The 21333-nt window shown below is 41.9% G+C and overlaps 2 protein-coding genes across 18 annotated transcripts in view; one reads left to right on the forward strand and one right to left on the reverse strand.

The window, feature by feature from the left end:
- The first annotated feature begins 1248 nt into the window (after positions 1–1248).
- GRSF1 (G-rich RNA sequence binding factor 1) lies at positions 1249–13994 on the forward strand. 2 transcript variants are annotated; one of them, XM_020805263.3, is made up of 10 exons: positions 1249–1653; positions 3982–4114; positions 6768–6923; positions 7179–7322; positions 8200–8335; positions 9441–9619; positions 9738–9859; positions 10538–10673; positions 11746–11828; positions 13673–13994. In XM_020805263.3, exons 1-9 carry the CDS (start codon positions 1354–1356, stop codon positions 11826–11828), a joined length of 1389 nt encoding a protein of 462 aa, XP_020660922.3. In that variant the 5' UTR covers positions 1249–1353; the 3' UTR covers positions 13673–13994. The 2 variants fall into 2 exon arrangements, with proteins under 2 accessions (XP_020660922.3, XP_072858180.2); XM_073002079.2 differs by having other exon boundaries at positions 13676–13994.
- A 1683-nt stretch (positions 13995–15677) lies between these two features.
- The window catches only part of RUFY3 (RUN and FYVE domain containing 3), a 48569-nt gene continuing 42913 nt past the window's right edge, over positions 15678–21333 (reverse strand). For 9 of the 16 annotated variants that reach the window (XR_013545757.1, XM_073002073.2, XM_078394470.1 and 6 more), the window contains 5 exons: positions 20559–20667; positions 19582–19649; positions 19056–19083; positions 17711–17782; positions 15678–17255 (listed from right to left, as the gene is read on the reverse strand). Coding sequence is in view for 11 of the 16 variants with exons in the window: in XM_073002073.2 (XP_072858174.2) it covers positions 17112–17255; positions 17711–17782; positions 19056–19083; positions 19582–19649; positions 20559–20667 (421 nt within the window). In the remaining 5 variants the exon portion in view is untranslated. The remainder of the gene's footprint in view (positions 17256–17710; positions 17783–19055; positions 19084–19581; positions 19650–20558; positions 20668–21333) is intronic. The other 7 variants (XR_013545756.1, XR_013545758.1, XM_078394471.1 and 4 more) reach the window with 5 other exon arrangements.

Consider the following 21333-nt stretch of genomic DNA (forward strand, 5'->3'; position numbering starts at 1 on the left):
GTGTGAATGCAAAACATACTGTGAGTAAAGACCTTTTTGAGGGACTGTTAATTAACAATTAAGAGAACTGGAGGGAGGTTGGAAGATTACAAAGAACAGAACAAGGTGAGAAGCAAAGTGAGGATTTGTCAGAGCAGAGAGAGTCTTTTAAAAGAGAAAAACAACAGAAGACCTTAGGATAACATAATGGGAACTTGTGATTGAAAAGACCAAATTAAGAGCAAGAAAAGAATATAAAAATAAAAGAGAAAATAAAATACCACAAGGAGAACTAAGTAAGACTGGCTGGAACTCAAGGCAAAACTCGAAGCAAGAGACAAAAATTTGTTTATCCATATTAGGTAAAGCCAGAATTCAAGCGGCAAAACAGTGGAAAGACAAGGAGGAAGCGTTGGTGGAGGATTGTTTAATAAAATTACAAGAATATTAATGGAGTAACTAACAGACTCACTGAAAGGAAAGAGTAGAATGGAGCACGAATCTCAAAGGGGGAAAGTAAAGAGTTATCTTAGAAAGAAATGGAAGGAAGAAGATTCCAAACCTGTGACTTAAGTTTAAATTAGAGGCAGAACTGCTCTCAACAGAAGTAAAAACAAAAGTAAAGCAGATTGTTAATGTGGATATGAAATATGAATTAAGAATAGTATTATTAAGGTTGCGAAGAAAATAAAAGTCTGGTGGAAAATAAGGAAGTAAAAAATGTTAAAGACTTAACTGTTTTGCGAAAGAGAATAGAAAGCTACTGTATTTTGGTTATGTGCTAATATTGTGATAATGATTTGCTTATTTTTTTATAACTTATTTTTTAAATGCAATGATTAAAAGTAAAAAAAAACTTTTTAAAAAATGCAATGAAGATTAAAAGTAAAAAAAAAAATCTTCCCCTGCACCCCCAACGGGGCCTGCCAGGTACTGTATTGTAGTTTGGTTGCCAGGGGGGAACGGCGATAGCGAGAGAGCCGGGAGGCCTCTTCGAGGTGGGCCGGTTTAAGGGTCCAAGCAAGGCCGCCAGGGTCCCATCCGCGACAGGCTAGGGGCGCTGAGGAGAACCGGAGGCCTTCCGTCCCCCTCACAGGAGGCACGACAAGGCCTCAGGCGGCCTTTCTCCCTTCCTTTCCCGGGGCGGCGCCCGAACAGGCCTGACGGGGAGTCCGCGGGATCCCTCAAAAGGGGGTCCCGCCGGGTGACCGGGCAGAGGAGCCAGGGCGGCGCGGCCCGGCCTCCGGACGTCGCGGCTCCTCCTCCTCCCTGCCCGCCGTGGCTTCGTCGCGGGGCGGAGCCGCCTCGGCCGTCACCGCTAGGCCTGGTCCCAGATTTGGCGGCGACGCCGGCGGGGCTTTCCTCCTTTCTCCCATGGCCGGCACCGGGTGGGTTTGGGGCGCGCTGCTGAGGGGCTGCGGCCGTTGCGCTCGCAGTGGCGGCCGCCGCTCGGGCGCCTCTTTCTCCTCTTCCTCCTCCTCGTTGCCGGCCGCCTCGTCCCCCGCGAGTCCCCTCGGCCTTTCCGGCCGAGCCCACCACCACCGCCGCCGCCTCCTGGTCTGCCTCGGGGCCGCCACGCCGAGCCGCGGATACGCCGGGCCCCTACCGGCCTTGGGCGCCTTGCGGGCCTCAGGGCTCCTCCGCCCGGCCCTCCCGAGGAGATGCTACAGCGAGGTGCGGCTTTTCGTGTGTCCCCCCCCCCTCCTCCTCTTTCGTTCGCGGGACCGCGGTGTGTGTGTGTGTGTTTCTTCTTGATCTTTCTCGCCCCACTCCGGGAGATTCGGTTTCCCCCCTTCACCTCTCACGCCACTCGTGTGTATGTGTGTGTCTGTGGGTGGGTGGGGGATTAGGGTTCTTTTTTCGCCCACACGGCTGCCTTTGGAGGGCGAGGAAAGCTTGGCTTTCCTATGAAGGACACGGGAAGGTCCCTACGCACGTGTGCATCAGCACTTCCCTCCCGAACACGTGCGCCGCGCAGCAGCAGCCGTGCGGGGGTTTCCCCCTTGAGCTTCACGACGGCCCCACGAGGTGGGCTAGGACGGGGTTTGTGTGTGTGTGTGTGTGTGTGTGTGTGAGAGAGAGAGAGAGAGAGACTCCCAAGGTCACCTCCTTAATTGTCACGTCTGAGTCCAGGGACTGACTTCTTGCGATCCACAAAAGCCTTGAGGATTGGTTTGTTTTCGGTTTCCTCCCCCCCTTTATTTATTTAAATTTTTTTGCATATTGTCATTCCTCCCCATCCACCCCCGTGCAAAAACAGTGTGGAATGAGGCTCCTGAGGGTGTTAATAGACTCTGAAGCTCTTCCTTTGGGCCAGGAAGTCCCCAGAAATAGGATTCCCTCCGTTTTTCCTGACTGATGGTGCCCTTTTCCAGCAACACGTGGGGCTGCTTGCTGCCCATGGCCCTTCCAAGAACTTGCTCAAAAAAACTGCCCTTGGGAACTATCCTGTTTCCGCGAAAACAGGATTAATTTTTGCTCCAAAAATCGCGTTAGGGCTTATTTTCGGGGACGCTTTATTTTTTTTCATGTGTAATTTACAGTAATGTCATCTTCGGGTTGCTGCACAATGGTGGAGGGGGGGGTTCACTTAACTAGGGCTTATTTTCGGGGTAGGGCTTATATTACGAGCATCCTGAAAAATCATACTAGGGCTTATTTTCAGGTTTGGTCTTATTTTCATGGAAACGGTATAATGAGGGGGAATGCATCTTTGTACTATTTTGATGCCGCCTAGAGTGGACGAGTCGCCCAGATAGGCGGGGTATAAATCAATCAATCAATCAAACAATAATAACAATAACAATAACAATAACAACAACAACAACAACAACAACAATAATAATAATAATAATAATAATAATAATAATAATAATAATAATAATAATAATAATAATAATAATAATAATAATAATAATAATAATAATAATAATAATAATAATAATAATAATAATTTGAAGGTAGCCCTGCAGCCTCTCACTCCCCCCCCCCAAGTTTAAGAGAAATTGGACACTGCACAGCATGGGGAGGTTTTAAGTGTAAAAAAAGAAGTCCATTTATGTTAATAAGGAAAATGTGGGAGAGGGGGCTCACCTGTGGGAGCAGCAGGCACATCCTTCCAAGCTGAGCAAATGCAAGAGGGGTAACCCCTACACCTCTTGCATTTGCTCAGCCTTGAAATAGACTCCCACGAGGTCATCAGGGCAACTGCTCTAGCTCTATGCATTCAACATGTTTCCTCTGAATTTTTGCTCTGTTTTATACATACTGTCTCAAATTCTAGCCACGGTAGGCTCATTGAATCAGTGGGGATTTGAAGAGTCAGCTTCTCTGCAAGTCCCATTGATTTAATGGGTCTCTTACTACTGGATTTTAGCCACTGTGCACCAGCTACTTCTGTGGATTATTTTGAACACCGTTTCCAAAGAGACTCAGTATGGTTGCCTGTGATGGAATTTATCCTGTAACTGAAAAGCAGATGCTGTAATACTATTATTGTTGTACAAATGCAAAATTCAAAGTCTTTATGCTATGAAAATATTGTGGGCCCGTCATATTGCATTGCACTGCTAAGTGAATGTAATTAAAATAGACAACATTTATCATAAGCTTTTGTTTTAGTGCTCAGAATTTCATGCCACTTTGGAATGGGCATGGACAAACTTGCAGCCCCCGAGGGACATTTTTGTGGTTCCCAGGCTTGGGTTTAAAAAAAAAAGAAAATGGGAAGTTGAAAAAACCCTCTTTCTGAAGACCTAAAGGCCTTGTGCTGGTTTTGGCATTGGAGTGGGGGGAGTGTCTCCTGAGGCCTATCCAAGACAAGAAGCCTACTAGTTGGGTCTTCTGTCCAGGTGAGCCCAATTTAGGTGTTGGTAAGGTCTGCATCCTGCAAGTGGGCCTGCCAAAAAAGAGATTTATGGTTAAAAAAAAAATCAAAATGCATATTCCTATCTGCTGCTTATTCCGGCACATTTACAATTCTGAAACAATATTCCATTTCAGGATAACTTTGTTTTCCTTGAAGACTATGAAGATCCTTCCACTAAGTCAGACAAGGACGATGGGGTCTATCTTATTCGTGCCGAAGGTCTACCTTACTCCTGTACTGAGGAGGATGTTCTCAACTTCTTTGCAGGTAACATAATTCTTCTGACTGGCTTATATGGTGGGATGGCTTAAGAGGCCAATTAAACACGATGCTGTAGCTACTGGGGCTTGTGATCAGGGTTGCCATAATGGCATGTAGGGAGAGGAAGAAGAAGAAAAAATCCCTGGCAGTACAGGTAGCTTCTTCAGAACGGTTTTCATTTGGGCTACGGTGTAAAGAAGTAAATTCTTTCTCCCCACAGGTTGCACTACTAGTCCTTAGCAGTTGTGTGAGGAAAATGCAAGTCATATTGAACCATGGGTTTAATACAGACAGATAGCTTGTGGCCCTCCAGCTGTTGTTGAATTGTAATTTGTATGGCTCTAGCCAGCATAGCCGGTGGTGGAAGATCATGGGAAGTGCAAGCCACCAACTAGAGGGACATATGTTTTCCACTTATGATTTAGTGTGTCTGTATTGCATATAGAGATGGGCACAAACTGTCTGTTTGGCGGTTCACCCCAGTTTATTTACGGCCACAATAGGGGTTTCAGCAGTTTGGCACCCCATCCCCTCTATCGAATGTCCAGTCAGAAGTGGTATCCCAGCTTCCTTGCCCCGCCTCCTCCAGGCACTGAACTGCCAAATGCCTATGATGGTAAACAAACTGGGATGAACTGGATTGCGCCCATCTGAAATTGCATACCTACGTAGATGAGTATCTGCGGAAATATATTTATTACTGTATAGCTGTTCTATTTTTTAGCACAGGAAATGACTGTTTCCAGGGTCCCATAATTCTTTACACTCAGGTATTTGTTAAAATAATTAATAGTTTTCATGTGTATTACTAGATGCAGGAGGCTTATAAATAACTCAGCATACTTTGGAAGAGTGCGTTTATAAGCAGTAGGTGCTTAAAGGTAAAGGTTCCCCTTGACAATCTTTTTTGTCCAGTTGTGTTCGACTCTAGGGGGCGGTGCTCATCCCCGTTTCCAATCCGTAGAGCCAGTGTTTTGTCCGAAGACAATCTTCCGTGGTCACATGACCAGTGCGACTTAGACACGGAACACTGTTACCTTCCCACCGTGGTGGTCCCTATTTATCTACTCGCATTTGCATGCTTTCAAACCGCTAGGTTGGCGGGAGCTGGGATAAGTGACGGGCACTCACTCCGTCGCGTAGATTCGATCTTACGACTGCTGGTCTTCTGACCCTGCAGCACAGGCTTCTGCAGTTTAGCCCACAGCGCCACCACGTCCTTACAAATAGGTGCTTACAAATATATAAATTTATAAATATATACATTTATTTATATAAATAAATAAATGTGTTGGAGTGCAAATCTGCTAAATTCTCATTTCTGAAACAGGACAGAATTATGTTTTTAGTCATTCAGGCCAGCAGAGGAACCTCTCAGCTACTTAAAGTCTCCAGGATAGAATTGAGGCTGTGGGCTTATGTAAAGAGCTGCTTTATAAGTCATTGAATATAATACACTGTAGTCTTCTGTGTCGTGTTTCATTGCATACCACTACACAAACAGCAAGTTATTATGCAGGATTGTGTTGTACATTAATTCATTGTGTTGTTTATCACTATTTACCACAAAATGTTTTACGTCACAATTTGTATGTATTACATTAATGTCTATGCAGAAGCACCTTTGCATAGGCTTTTTTCTTATTTAACTATTTTCATGAGTAATTTTGATTTTAAAAATTCTCATCAGTAAACAACAAGTAGAAAATAAAATCAAAACAATGCTATATTGAAGCCTTAAGGAAAGTAGTGAACACCAGGAGAAAAAAACAAAATTACTGCTCTTGCAGAGCTTGTTGAGATGAATAATGTGTTCAGTAGACATGAAAAATTTGGGAGGATATGTGCCTCAATATACTGGAAGTGGAAGCTTCATGGCACAGTGGTTAAATTGCAGTACTGTAGTCAAAGCTCTGCTCGTCACCTGTGTTTGATCCTAACAGATTCAGGTAGCTGACTCGAGGTTGATTGAACCTTCCATCCTTTTAAGGTTGGTAAATGGAGCACCTAGTTTGCTGAGAGGAGAGGGGCAATGTGTAGGCTTCACAATTAAATTGTAAATTACCCAGAGAATGCTTTAAGTGCTGTGGGGCAGTATATAAGCAGCACACTTGCTTTTCCTTAAGATCGTTATACATAGTAAGCCATACAATACAGTGGACCCTCGACTTACGGAATTAATTCCTGTTGGAATGGTGGCTGCAGGTCGAAAAATCTGTAGGTCAAGGCTCCATTGATTACAAGGCATTGAAAACCAATTAATCCGTAACCGGCCGTTTTTGTTCTATTTTGGGTTTTTTCCCGGCCTGTAGGTCGAGGCTCCGGCTGTAAGTCGAACCTAAATTTTGCGGCCAGAGAAGTCTGTAACTCGAAAAGTCTGTAAGTCGAGGGTCCACTGTACTGATGCTCCAGTTTTGAACCATCACATACCAGGCTGCCAATATTTTATTAAATGTATTTTGAGTCAAGCTACGTTGAGGTGAGGAGCGAATGAGAATCTTGGGCAGAGGAAGACACTACCAGCTGTAGATTTTGGTTTATGTTTTGTTGAAATAAAATGTTACAAAATGTAATGTCCTGTTGTAGGTAAACTGCAGTGTTTTGATTAAAAAGGAAGGTGCCTAACATTTCCATGCATGTATGCTCGGTACCATTTTAGGCTGCAAGATTCGGAATGGTGTTCAGGGTATACATTTCATCTACAATAAAAATGGAAAACCTAGAGGAGATGCTTTGATTGAATTGGAGTCACACCAGGATGTTCAGGAGGCCTTAGACAAAGATCGGCAATACTTGGGCGAGCGCTATGTGAAAGGTATTGTGTTCTTACACTGACCTCTGGGATTTGATTCAACAGCCCCTACAGTTACAGTTATAATTTATGATAATACAAAAGGGTGTTTGTTTCCATCCTAGCTCAAAAACAATAAAATCTGAAATTGGCAAGGATACTAGGTGAACCCTAGGGGGACATAAACAATTTTGTTTTTGAAATAGACTAATGTCTTAATTAAAATGGATATGTAAGTTGCAATATCATGTGTCTCACTTGTGATTTTTTGTTTTGAAGTTTTTGAAATACGTAACGAAGATGTTGCTGCCCTCATGAAGAACCTGAATCTCACATCGACACCTACTACCAATGATGGAGTTGTACGACTGAGAGGACTTCCCTACAGTTGCACGGAAGAGGATGTTTCTGAGTTCTTCTCAGGTGACTTTGTAGTTATTTTGTCACCTGGTGATTGTGACCAAAGAGTGGGTAGGGATGAGATAATTGAAAATAAATGCAACAACTTTCATCAGGAGAATGGAGGTTAAGTTGGGTTTTTTTTTTGAGGGAAATGCTATTTTAGGCTGCATTAATAGAAGTATAGTTTCCAAATCCTGCCAGGTGCTAGTCCCCCTCTTTTCAGCACTGGTTAGGACTCACCTTGAGTACTGTGTCCAGTTCTGGACACCACACTTCAAGAAGGATGCTGACAAATTGGAGCAAGTTCAGAGGAGGGTGACAAGGAGGATCAGGGGGCCGAAAACCAAGCCCTTGGAGGAAAGACTTGGTCAAGAATTGAGAAAAGAGGACAGGGTGATACGATAACACTTTTCAAATACTTGAAAGGCTGTCATACAGAAGAGGGGCCTCAGATGAAGATGAGTGGGCGATGAGAAAACAGTGTTTCTGTGAACAATGTCTTTCCTTCTTTATTGTTGACAGACTGAACTAACAGTAATTCAGAAAACAAAATCGGCTAGCATTCTCTAGTTATACCATGGGTCAATCTGACGAGGTCCAACATTGGATGTGCCACCTGGAGATTATGGGAGTTGGAGTCCAACATAATAAAAGGACAGCAGGTTAGGGAAAGCTCTCTAACGGTTCAGTAGTGGTGCCATTTTGTTACACAGAGAAAGGATGGAAATAAGTGGCTACATTTATGTGCGAGGATGGCTATATTTTAAGGCTGCTTTTGTTAACTTTGTGTTATGTCTGCTATGTACATAAGTTGTTTCTGTTACAAAAATGGGCAAAGTGGGGCTGGCTGCTACCAGGCTGTGTGTACCTCTCCATGCTAAAATGTTTTCTCTCACAGGTTTGACTATTCTCGACATTGTGTTTGTCATGGACCAGAAGGGGAAGTGGAGAACGGGAGAGGCGTATGTGCAGTTTGCTACTCCTGAAATGGCTAACCAAGCCTTGTTGAAACACAGGGAGGAAATTGGGAACCGGTAGGTGAAAGTTAGGACACAAGTTTCCTGGATCATTTATGGGAGACGACTGATGTGTGTTCCCTTCATTGCTTTCATGACTCTTGTCATTTTTAAAGGAAATGAAAATTACAACTGACGAAAAATGGTATCATCGAATAGCATTGGCTAGTGTGATAAAAATGCTAACATTGTGTGTGCTTGCTACAAAAAAGGCTAATTCTACATTAAGCATAGTTAGAACAGATTTGTAAGAACCCTGCTTTTATACACACACACACAGACACAGACAGACAGAGTGGTGCCTCGCATAGTGATTGCTCCATATAGCGATGAAATCGCTTTGCGATGGACTTTTTGCCATCGCAAGAGCGATCGCTTTGCGATGGCCCCTATGGAAAGCGATCATCGCAAAGCCCCCATTTTCGGCCAGCTGATCGGCAGTTCCAAAATGGCCGCTGGGTAAACAAAATGGCAGCCCGCTGTTTTGCCTCGCTTTAGAGGCACTGAAAATGGCCGCCACAATGGAGGATTTTCGCATAAGGTTAATTTTTAAGCCCATAGGAACGCATTAAACACATTTTAATGCATTTCTATGGGCTTTTTAAAATCGCTTAGCGATGAAATCGCTTAGCAGCGATTTGTGCTGCACTGATTTACATCGCTAAGTGAGGCACCACTCTGTGTGTGTGTGTGTGTGTGTGTACGATCTAGCACTATTTGCATATGTGTATATCTGTCTTCCACTTGAAAAGGATACACTAGAGCTAGAAAAGGTACAGAGAAGGGCAACCAAAGCAGAAGGGTCTGGTGCAGCTACATTATGAGGAAGGGTTAGAACGTTTGAGAGTATTCAGGTCTGAAAAGAGTTTTTTTCCTTACTCTAAAAAAGTCAAAATATTGAATATGTTGCTTTTAGATCAAGCCAAATGCTGTGCTAAACTACAGGTAGCACAAATCATGGTTTCTGTTTCTAGCTTTTTGGATGTTTGTAGTCTGTGGCTCATAAAGCCAAAAGATAGCATTTTGTGGGATGTCTGAATTGAGTTTAGGTATATCTCATTAAGAGTTGGTGAGATAAGCACTTAATGACTTTATTTTTATTTTAAATAACACTTTTTTTTAGCTACATAGAAATATTCCCATCTGGAAAGAGGGCAATTCAAACACACAAGGGCTCTCTTCAGTTTAATACGATGACGAGTTATTCTATTCCAAAACAAGGTTCTGAATCTGATTTCGAAGAAAGTAGATTGAATGAGGCTTTAAAACCAGTTGCAGCATATAAAAATGATAACAAAAATGGTAAGTGCACTTACAAAATTCAAGCATTTCTGTCTGACATCATTCTCTTCTACATATAAGGGAGAAGCAGAAAAATACAATTGACAAATTACAACTCTTGTCTTTTTTTACCATGCAGAAATTGTTAAACAAAGGGTTGAAAAGCCTTCTGATATGTTGGAATCTGGGAGTTGCTCCTCGCATCATGTTGTTCACTTGAGAGGTCTTCCGTTTCAAGCAACAGCCCAAGATATTATAAATGTAAGTATGGGTCAAATTTTGATTCTCCTGAACAATATTCTAATAATGGGCCCAAGTTACAAGAAGCAGGAAGCCAGATTTCAGTTGAGTATCAGGAAAAATTTCCCAGCTGTTAGACCAGTAGGACAATGAAACCAATGCAGGAGGTGGTGAGCACTCCCAAAGCTTTTTCAAGAGAAAATTGGACAACAATCTGTCAGATCTGCTTTGATTTAGATTCCTGCATTGAGCAAGGGGGTTGGGCCTGAAAGGTTGATAGGCCCCTTCCAACTCAGTTACTCTGTGATTCTGTTACCAGTTCACCATGCTGAATTGAAAACAACTTCTGAACTGAGATCTTCAAAAGCAGCCTTCAGTATTGCACAGTGGATTTGTGCCTTTAAAGGAAACAAAAAGCAATAAACAAACCAGCTTAGCTGTAGATCTAGTCCTTGTGTGTATCTGAAATAGGTTTTTGCATTTCTACCAGTGTTAAATCTTCAATCTGCAAAATGAATTTAATTAATTGAGCGGTATTTAGTTTTGCCTATTGTATCCTGGGCAGCTGATTGATACTTCCAAAAACAATTATTGGCTGTTTTAAATACAAACCAACAACGCTTTAGTTGTTGCTTCTCCTTTTTTTCAGACGTTGAGTGAGCCATAAAATCTAACTTCCCACTTCCTTTTTCTGTTAAGTTTTTTGCCCCCCTGAAACCATTGAGGATCATGATGGAATACAATTCAAGTGGAAAAGCGACAGGAGAAGCAGACGTACGCTTTGAGACACACGAAGACGCAGTTGCAGCCATGGCCAAGAACAGGCGTCCTATGGGTAAGCAAGGGCTTTTGGTTTTTCCCAGAGACAGCGAGTATAACCTCAGTGGTGCTCAGAGGCACAAGGAAAGGCAGAGCAAGAGATGGTCTAACGTGTGTATTCATATACTTTTAATGTACATAGCCATGAAAGGAAGAATGAGAAGGCAGTCCTGTGCCTTGGTACCTCATGCCAGATCTGCACTTCCCAAACTTTGGTGCTAACATCTGGTAGATGGAGTTTGAGATATTCTTCCAGCCCTGATTGAAAAGTACATTTTAAATTTTTTGGAAGAATCACATACCGTTGTAGTCTTTAAGGCTGCAAGCCTTGTATTGGCCATACATTTTGTCCCTCCACATGTGCCTCAGTGTAAAACTAAGATGATGAAGATTCAGTTGCACAAACCGCAGAGGACACCCAAGAAATTTTTTGTGATAGGGCCACACACAGATCACAGTCTTGAAGGTTAAGATCGAGGATTGCTCTTCCAGACATCTCAGTTGCAAGGTATGGTCCTCGTGGGTGAGTGGATGCCCAAGCCATCTCTGCGTAACAGTCCCCCAAACTCTTCACTCCAGGTATTGAAACATGAATATATGATCTCTGTTAATCATACCACAACATCTAACTTGTGCCGTTCTGAAGTACTGAACGAAGACTAGGCAGTGGGGTGCCTACCTCACAGCTAATTATCATCTTTGCTTTCAGAGCCTATTACATTTTTAGTAAATTGTTTACTAGACCCCGGATTGTGGGTCTTTCTAATGACACGTTAGGTATTTTTATGTCACGGCAGTATGCATTAGGATAGGTCCAGTCATCCCTGAAAGATGATATAACCAGGACTTTTGTAAGCAATAAAAGTCCAAAGAAACTTCACATTTGTGGTGGGATTACTTTGGGCAGTTCTGTGTTTTAAATGGAGTTCCTAGATAAACTAAGGTCAGCAATTGGGTGAAGCAGTTTTGTACAGTATATAGGGTCATAATGTATAGAGTGAGAGATATTACATATTATAATATTATTCAAATTACATTGTCACGTATGATATTGGTAAAGTCTGTAATATTCTTTTCTTACTCTGTAGAAATCAGATATATTGAATTATTCCTGAATTCATCACCAAGCAAAAAAAAGGTTGCAAGTGACGAGATCATTCCTGAAGTTTAGGTGAGTGCTGCCATGAACTTAACTTTTTAGAGGACTATAGTTTTGGAGATTGTTGGATTTATCCCACAGTTTAATAATCTGTGGCAGTGGGTGCAAGAGCCCCTCCCCATTTGAATAGGGAGAAACTGTGTACATTTTCAACATAGTGTATAATGCAGAAATGTGAAAAAAAGGGGGTACAACTCTGCCACATCAGACCACAGTTCTGCCTAGTGTAACACTATTTCCTACTGTGATGCCTCTAGCAAAGCAAAAAAGCATGCTGCTTATATACCACCCCATAGCGCTGGGCGGTTTACAAGTTAATTATGCAGGCTACGCATCTAGGATGTCCACATGGAAAAGACTGGCAATGCCCTTTTCTTGCTGCTTCCTACTAATGGGTATCTGGAGGAGATGCTGCTTCTGGTTCTCCACTAGCAGTCAATGGTAGCTCTACCCTCCATGGGTGTGATCCATACCGGCCATTTTTAGGCTCACAACATTTTGGCTCAAGCTGAACAAATCCTCCTTTCACGAGGCAATACTCTTTTTAATGAAACAATGGCATTTAAAGCCCTTAAATGCAATGAAGTGCCTAGCAATAATGGAAGAAGGTGAGTGTTTGGGGTTCTGTGCCTGTTGACAAAACATCTTTCGATGCTGCTTTCTGGAGCTGGTCACGTTGGGAGAGTTTGTCCATGCTTCTGTTATGACTATTGTGAACCTGCCACACGCTGAGAACAAAGTTATTTTTGTTTGGGATGTTATTTTATATTCAGATTAACAGCAATCCAGTTATAAAATTGGGTGTGGTTGGAGTGTTGTGACATTTCATAAGACTCACTGTGCTCCTTTTTAACTAGACAAAAGGAAAGGCATTTACTGCTTTTTTGCTTCTGTGTTTAGTCGTTTAGTTGTGTCCGACTCTTTGTGACCCCATGGACCAGAGCACGCCAGGCCCTCCTATCTTCCACTGCCTCCCGGAGTTGTGTCAAACTTTTTTGCTTCTAATTTTGCTTAAAACACAGTTTCTGTCCCATTGTTCTCAATGAAAGAGAAATCTTTAGGCCAGCTCTGAGGGTGATCTAAATCTCCCTTCTCTTTGACGGAGATGATGCAGGAGTGCAGAGTCTTTGGATACAGTGTGCTCCAGAGCTTCCCTCACGAACAAGGTCTCCTATTCTGGCTCTCCAACAGGAAAAAAAACAGCTGCCAATTTATGAAGGAAAGGATGGGCATTTCCAAGATCAGATTGCCCCCAGTGCAGTTAGAAACAATATTGTGAGTTCAGAGAGGAATTCTGCTCTTTTGTATCCCCTGTGATTGCTGCCTTAGTGGAACTTCACTTGTACTGGTTCAGTTAAAAACTATTCTAAGATGTGAGGAACTTAGTCTGAATCCAGGTCACTGTCTGTTTATTATATACATGTCTAGAAGCCTTGGGATAGGGTGGGCTACAAAACAGCCAACCAAATTTGGAACATTGCTGAGAAATCTTGCATTTCACCGTGTGTACACTCTGCTAAAAGAACCAATATTCCACATCAGAAGTGGGATTTTGTGATGTGTATATAGTAAGCCAATTTGCTTGTGTGGTTTGTATAAACTGGCTCATTTTGGGTCCCTTGGTGCAAGGAACTAAGATCTTTGCCAGACTTTCCTCTTAGCCTTTCAAACCTGTATTTGTTAGTATTGGGACACAAAGGGAAGCTTCAGATTCTGAGGAAAGTTGATGTTTTGAGTGTGAATTAGTGCACTGAACTTTGCTTCTATTATGTCAGATTTGAAAGCTGAAGAAAAAAGGGCTGCGTCAGGAGAATATGTTCTTAACTCATTAATTCCTGTTTCTCTCTCCCTTCCAGCAGACTAAATCAAGATGCATCTCATTTGTACATTTTCCTAAAGCCTGGGATGTAGCCAGCAAGGACATATTCTAAAGGACTCCCCCCCCCTCCCCACCTCCAAATTGCCTTTTAAAGAAAATCCAGCATCTGTATCTGAATCCCTGCTCTATTTGTGCAGAATCTATTTAATGTAAAACAGAAATTAAAGTTGCACTGTCCTTAAGCATCTTGCTACAGTACATGTTACATGGTAGAGTGAGGGCTGATTGTGATGGAAACATTGTGTATGATAATTTTTTAAATTAAAGGATTAATTTGGTGGGAACCAAGTCAGAGGGAATCCTTGTGACTCAATGTCATGCTCTTTGCTCATGTTTGAAGGAATGACATGGGAATGGCATAGACGTGAGGGGCTGCTCTCTTTCCTGCTGGTTTGATGGCTGCCAATCTCATAATTCACCATGAGGGGTTTGCTGTTGAAATATGGGGCCTTTAATTCTGAAAATCCCATCCTTGGCAAACAGAGAACGCAGATTGTCATTTCTCAACATGACTGGTGCAGATAAGGCTAACGCTGCTTGACAACAACTGAGACAAGGCATGTGGGGCAGTCCTAATTCATCAGGGTTGGAAGAGGAAGAGGGCATGCTTCTGTAGCCTGCTGCTGACTATTTAACATGATAAAACAGTGGATAGTTACCTCTGCATCAACTTTTTTGCATGGAAAATACCAGCCATGGTTTTAAGCCAGCAGTTTGTGACAAGAACTCTTGTGTTGAATAGAACATGGAAGCTTGCACAGTATATCCAGTAGATATGACTGATGTGTAATAAAGGGAAGTTCCACAGAGAAGCTATTGTTCCCCAGAAGGAACTTTTTGAGTCTACTTGAACTATGAGTATTTAATTCAGATATTAATAATAGCCTGGTGTGTAATAAATAACAGCTTCTTCCTGAATTAGTTTGATGTAGGGATATTTCTGAACAAGGTATAGAAGAGTATTTTGTTGGTGCCTCCAGAAAATGCTAGAGAGCTGGGTTGTGGGACTCTTCTTAGATATGAGGATCCGTAGTCAGGCACCAGGTGCCTTGTGCGAGCAGGAGCTACCTGGGGGTAGAATGAAACAATTGAATATAAATGAGTGTGTTGTCAACCACTACACGACTCTTCAACTTTTCATATGCATAGCTGATTCTCAGATAAATCTGAAGTACAGGGATTGTTACCACCTGCACAGAAAAATAAAAAAGTTAGTGCCTACACTTCAGTTCGTGGCATAAGCTGACAGGCCAGATGAGTGATCAAGTTTGCTGAATACTCTTGACCCCTTTCCAGAATTTATTTTTCAGGCCCTTACATATGCAGCCTGATTTTAGTAGCATCCTCCTATTTGACAAAAGACAGCCAACTTTCAATTTTTCTAGTTAGCAAGGGCCAGCGTCTTTCATGGGAAGACCTGCTGGGAGTTACATTTAAGGCCTCAGTTACTACTGCCATATACTGTGACAAGTATGTGTTAAGCGCTGCTTATTAGTTTTAACTGTCCAATCATCAAAGCTGATGTAAATAAATGGGGGAAATCTTAATTCAGATCTTTCAGGGTCCTTTATCCTGTTTTGACAGTTGTTTTAAGGCATGTCTCGAAGGTAGCACAAATCCTTTAAGATGCATGGGGATCACACTTCTGTTCCAATTGACAATATAGAAACTATACATAGGTACACGGTAAGTGGTTTCCTGCATCTTTCTCTTTAGAACTTAAAAATATAGGTACACAGTGATCTTGAGTATGAATGCCTGGCTTCCAAACCAGCACTAAAGAAGGAAGTGCTAGCTCTGTAGTGCATTAAAGAATTTCAGTATGGTTCATTTTTAGATTATGTACAAAGTAGATAAAGTGTTCAGGAGGGCTGTACAGAATTAAATACTTTCTGTAGTCTTTGTTTGATTGCCAACAGAAGTAGGCTGCTTTTCAAAGAACATGTTGATAGCAGGTTATTTGTCCAGATGAAAATTAAACATTTTGTAACTGTACAATGATCACCTTTATATATCAAGATACATTCTACAGCACACTGTAAAGCATCAAAGTGTATAAATACTGCACAACCTTTCATCCTGAATTTACATGAATAGAAATCTTGTCAACACATTCCTATTACTCATATTTGCATCCTGAATTAACAGCTCTGGAATGTCAAATAGCTAGGATTCAAGTTCTAGTTTTCGGTAATGAGATATCAGCAGTCAGCTGCTGCCCCTGCAGGCAATCTGTGGAAGCAGATGTTGGAAAACTCCATTAGGAAATACAAGGAGACCACTACAGATGTCCTTCAGCTTGACTACTAACATTCATCCAACTCTAAACAAAAATGAAAGCAGTTTAGTTCATTTTATAACTCATGTATTCTCACTCTCAAAGGTACTGTGAAGATTTAAGAGAACTTTGATTTAAGCAGCATATATAAAAGCAGACCCTCAATGGCCACTGTAAAAAAAAAAAGGGGGGGGAGTGAATTCGGTTGTGGTGTTTCCCTATTTGAGCCATAGATTTTTATGTTCACTCATCACCTAATTTTGTCTTGGAAATTCCTGGGGGGCCAATTTAGGTGTTACATTTCTGTATCCCCCCCCCACTCCAATGTTATTTAGATCAGGATAGGCAACTTGTGGCTCTCCAGATGCTGAAGGACGACAACTGCACCAGCCAGCGTAACCAATGATGATGGAATATGGTGGTTGCAGCCCAACCACATCTGAATGGCCACAAATTGCCTGCCCTATTCTGGACCATGAAGTAGATGGAGCCAACTGCATTGGTTCCTCTGGAGAGTTTTGTAATTAAAGGCAAGGACTCTTATAGATTGCACAACTGTATCGGAAAAGCAAGGTACATTCACATAGCTCACACCCAGCGATCAGGTGGGAAATGTCTCAGTGGCTCTGCCCTACACCGCCCTGCACGGTTCTCATGTCTGACAGCAGCCATGGACTACCCCCCCCCCCACACACCGTTGCTTCCTAGGAAAACCAAAGGAGGGCAAAATTCTTTTCCCCCCCCCTTTTTTTGCCAAGAACACACAAGCTCGCATTGTGCCACTGTGCCCTGGTGGGAACAACAGTTGCTAGCTAACTAGTCATCATTACATCTTTTATCAGGATACTGTAGTTTTAATTACAGGAACTTGGGAGCACAAAATCACACGGCCCACAGTAGACAATGAAAATCTTCAAGGAGCAATTCACCCGAGAGCCTTAAATGTTACACATTTAAAACTAAATGCCACTGCATGCACCCCTATGGCTCCAGTCCTGCAGTGGCAGGTAAATTTGCTGCTTTGAAAACATTCCCAGACAGCTCCAGAAGGATGGAGAACCGGCCAGGTTTCAGCGATGGAATCAACTGCTAAATTAAGCTACGCTTAACAAAACTGCTGTCCACCGGTATCAGAATCCTAGGAGGGGCTTGCTGAATATTGCTGTATCAAATGCTTGTGGCATTGGTTGCAGACACATTCGGGGTATATGCTGGAGGGGAGAGGCAGTTCATTTGCTGAACAATCTTCGCAGAAGACTCCACTGCAGTTCTTGCAGATGTTCTGAATCAGAGAGAAGCAAGGAAGAGCAACATGAGTTGAGAACATATTGCTCACCCACAAAACATATTCTTCACAATGGAGAAACAGAAAACTTCCAGCAGCTGTTGTTTCAGCTCTAGGTTGGTCTTGTTGTTTGCCTCCTAAATAACAGAGCCTTGAGCCTGGAAATTAGAAGCAGAATCACACACCTTCATGTTGCCAAGGGAAAGGAATCTCACAACATTTAATGCTTGGGTTTGTTCAAGTTAATATCCTCCCATTTCTAGGCTCAGGTTTCTGTCATACTTCCGTTCAAAGCTTTATAAAACAGGATATGAACCTTTGACTCAAACAACAACAGAAAAGAATGTATCTTCCATTTTTATGAAAATGGAATGTCCATGTTGGTTCTTCTTTCTCAGAACAAACTGAGAAGGAAGAAAGAACAAGTGATCCACTTGTTGCTTTGTATTCACCTTTCTTTTGCTCCGAGTGCTTTCTTCTTGACACAGCTGGCAGAGCTCTGATTTTCCAAGGCTAGGCTGCTCCTAAATCATTAAAAAAAATTACTCCCATTTAAGTGCACAGAAAGACTGCAGTTTTTTTCTTAGCAAGTCTTCATGTGGATTTTTCAGTTTCAGTTTGCTAATGCCCTCCTATTTTGAACAGTTGCAGAGTCCAAATTCAACAACCCAGTTTTTCTTTTAAATCTATACTTGGAATATTTAAGCCATAGGTTCCCAAACTTTTTTGCCCCGTAGACCACTTGCCAACTTATTTGTTTTCCTGTAGACCCCCTGCCTACCTAATATCACATTTTCCTAAACCTATTGACTTCAAACAATGTGTGTGCCTGTATAGCTCAGTAATGAGAAATGACAAGATGTTGTTGATCCCATTTATAACACAGCAATATTTACCATAAAATTTTACCAATAATTTTACGAACTTACACATGAATGCAGCACACCACAATGCAGATAGTACACAGTACCTAATTAAATAATATTATGAAATATTATGTACACAGAATCTGTGTTTGGTGTAATTACGGATCGCCTAAATATTTATTATGATCTGCCTAATGGGATCTGTTCACGTAGACCCCCATTTACATCTCGTGCACTCCCATTTTTTTCTCTCTCTCTGATATGGACCACCACCACCACCACCACCCCGCAAGTTGAAATCGACCCCTGGGGATCCATATAGACCACTCTGGGAACCTATGAAGCTCATATTTATTGCTAGTAATACACAACACTCTGAAATATCCAAAGTTTCATTTTCTGTATTCCTTGTATTCTTAACTATTAACATGTATATAGGCAAATTTGAGTGTTGTTGCTCAGAGTAGCCATTCTCAGGGTTACACAGCTATGAAAGCAAACTGATGCTACTAACATAGCCGTAGACAGCTTAACTGCACTTTTGCTGCAGCAGGTTAAGTAGTCAAAGCAAATCGAATGCCTATTGCTTAAAACTACAGAAGTACACTGAGAACAAAGAGGATCGTAATCTCCACACAGGACATCACAGTACTAGAGTACAGCACCAAAAGTAATGGGGCATAATTGTTCAGTGAAGAAACAGCTTATGAGAATACAACAGTGTAAGCAGCATAATATTTACGCACATCTAGTTATCAATTAATGAGTCCCCACTGGAGAATCCCAGCGGGGACTCATTAGCTGCCAGGTAGATGCAACTGACTGTTACACCGTTTGCCTTCTGCATGGCTATCAAAGCAACAGGATTTCAGCCATCGGCCATACAGAATTATAAAGATTCCCAGATACCTTTTCAAAATAAATCACTTACATGCTCCTCTTGCAGACTGTGAGCTACTCTGAAATAGAAACAAGGAACTAATTTAGAATGCAATTTCACCCACTAATTAGAAAATCCACACTATTATATTTTATCTGATTTATCACCATAGTTTTGTATTTCCACTTACCTGGCATACTGAATAGCCAACAAAAACTTTTCAAAATATCTGTGCAAATATTTTTCATTTACAATGAATGTAAGCATAAAATACTCCCAAAATGTGTCACTTTCTATGTAACAGATAATTAGATAATACCATAGAGGTTTCTAAAGGCACTTGATTGGAGAGAAAAAAAAACCCAATATATGCAAATGCAGTGCCACTGGAACTTTTAAGGGTAAGCTTGCAAGAAAGCTCTACATCAAACATGACAGATGATTTCATGTGCATGAAGGCACCACAGAAATCACCCCAGAAGTTATTTCAAAGCTGCAGAATGGACCCCCTTGATCATAACTGCCCACACTTTTTACAGTGAAACAAAAAATGTAAATTTCTTTAATGAGTCCATACTTGCTTTTCTCATCTTTCACTGGTATTTTCTGCTGGGCATCTCCTTCCAAGAATTTATTTCCTGCATCCTGTCAAAAGAGACAGATAATAAGAAATCAGGGTAGAATGCCAAATGAAAAGACACTATATTTTATTCCAGCTCATACCTACAGAATGTCCCAGAGTCCCTTCCTACCAAAAAGAGCACTCGTATTTTCATGTTACCAGTATGAATCCAGAGAACATCTAAAAACATTTACCTGCTGTAGATCCACCTATTATTACACAAAGATCCGGAAATCAAATAAAGTATCAGAATCGGATTGTGATGACTGAAATTGCCACATGAATGCATTTGCCTATGTGAGGATAGCTCAGTGGTTTAGTTATCTGGCTGTGGAGTCAGAGATTGGGAATTTGACTCCCCAACGGGCCCTCCTCAACAGGGCCTGGGCTCAATCATACATAGGGTCATTCTTCCAGCTCTGGGATCATCATCATCATCATCATCATCATCATCATCATCATCATCATCATCATCATCATCATCCTTTAGAACAAAATCAGACATGGCTCTGTTCAGGTAACATTAGCGTGAAGCATGGAATTCCACACTTATCCGACTCTGTTTTCTCTCAAAGCACCTTTACAAGTATGTTGCCTGCTATGCACCTACAAATTTAAGACTGAAACACCCACTGAGGGCCCCAAGAGTATTATGGCAGGACTGTCTACTAGAAACACCTCTGCTGGAGCACAGCCAATTTCCCTAATCCATAGTCTGATTGTGTAAGAAACGCACAATTTTTCATCGGCCCCAAAACTGCTACAGAATAGTCCAACTGCAGCAGACACTAGTATGATGAGTAAGAAACACAAAAGTCTCCGTGAGGAAGTAAGTAGAATTTGAACTGTCTGGATTAAAAGGGATATTGAAATTAAGCTACCGTTATGCAGAAAGCAACATTTAAAAGGAACATCATTATTTCCAGTCCAACCTTTCGGAAGCTTCTGTTTTGGCTGTGCAAGCTTCTGTTTCCTTGAATTCTATGGTGGAAATGGGACCCCGGGTCTCGTTCCCGTTTCAGTTCCAGTTCAAGCTGTCCCCTGAGGGAAGAGCGGAGAGAGAGGAAACGTGTTGGTGAAACAAGCTTCGACCCACTGGCCTCAGTAAAAGCTATACTGGCAGAAAGACAAGCAACTTCATCCTTATCTGTCAGAGACAGAGAATTTTAGAAACAACACCTCTTGGCAAACACATGTAGAGAAAGAAATCCCACTGCAAGGCAGGCAGTTCCAGGTATCCTGCAATCTCTTCAGTCCGGAAAGCACCAATTGATCATCCAAAACCATACACCCTTCCTCCAAGACAAGCAAGCAAATTTCTTTTCTGCTGCTTCCCAAAATTTCAAAGGCACAAAGATTCTCTGTCGTCCATGTCTGTCACTTAATTTCAGAAAACACACACCTTATAAGAAATAACTGCCCCGCTTTCCTTTGATTCTACTAATCTCCCTCTCCTGCACTACACACCGTCTCTGCCTAACTCACACCACAATGCACTGAACGCCTACATGTAGGCTTGTGTTGTGTTTTGCTCTTATTTGTTTTGTCTTCCTATTAAGTAATTTTAAAAATGCACTGAGGTTTATATGCAAAAAGGCACAAGTGCTTTGTGCACCTTTTTCTGTGACCCATTTTTGGCCACAATTCCCATGCTACGAAACATATTCTGCGTCAACATCACTTGCTTTTCTTATAGATTTACAGAAT

Source organism: Pogona vitticeps, chromosome 5 (genome assembly GCF_051106095.1).
Source record: "Pogona vitticeps strain Pit_001003342236 chromosome 5, PviZW2.1, whole genome shotgun sequence".
NCBI lineage: Eukaryota > Metazoa > Chordata > Lepidosauria > Squamata > Agamidae > Pogona > Pogona vitticeps.

Bases quoted from the DNA above. Each gene is read 5' to 3' on its own strand.
- GRSF1 (XM_020805263.3), top strand. From the start codon at position 1,354: ATGGCCGGCACCGGGTGGGTTTGGGGCGCGCTGCTGAGGGGCTGCGGC. The intron at 6,924-7,178 runs GTATTGTGTTCT...TTTGTTTTGAAG, and splicing joins GGGCGAGCGCTATGTGAAAG to TTTTTGAAATACGTAACGAA. The intron at 9,860-10,537 runs GTAAGTATGGGT...TTTTCTGTTAAG, and splicing joins CAGCCCAAGATATTATAAAT to TTTTTTGCCCCCCTGAAACC.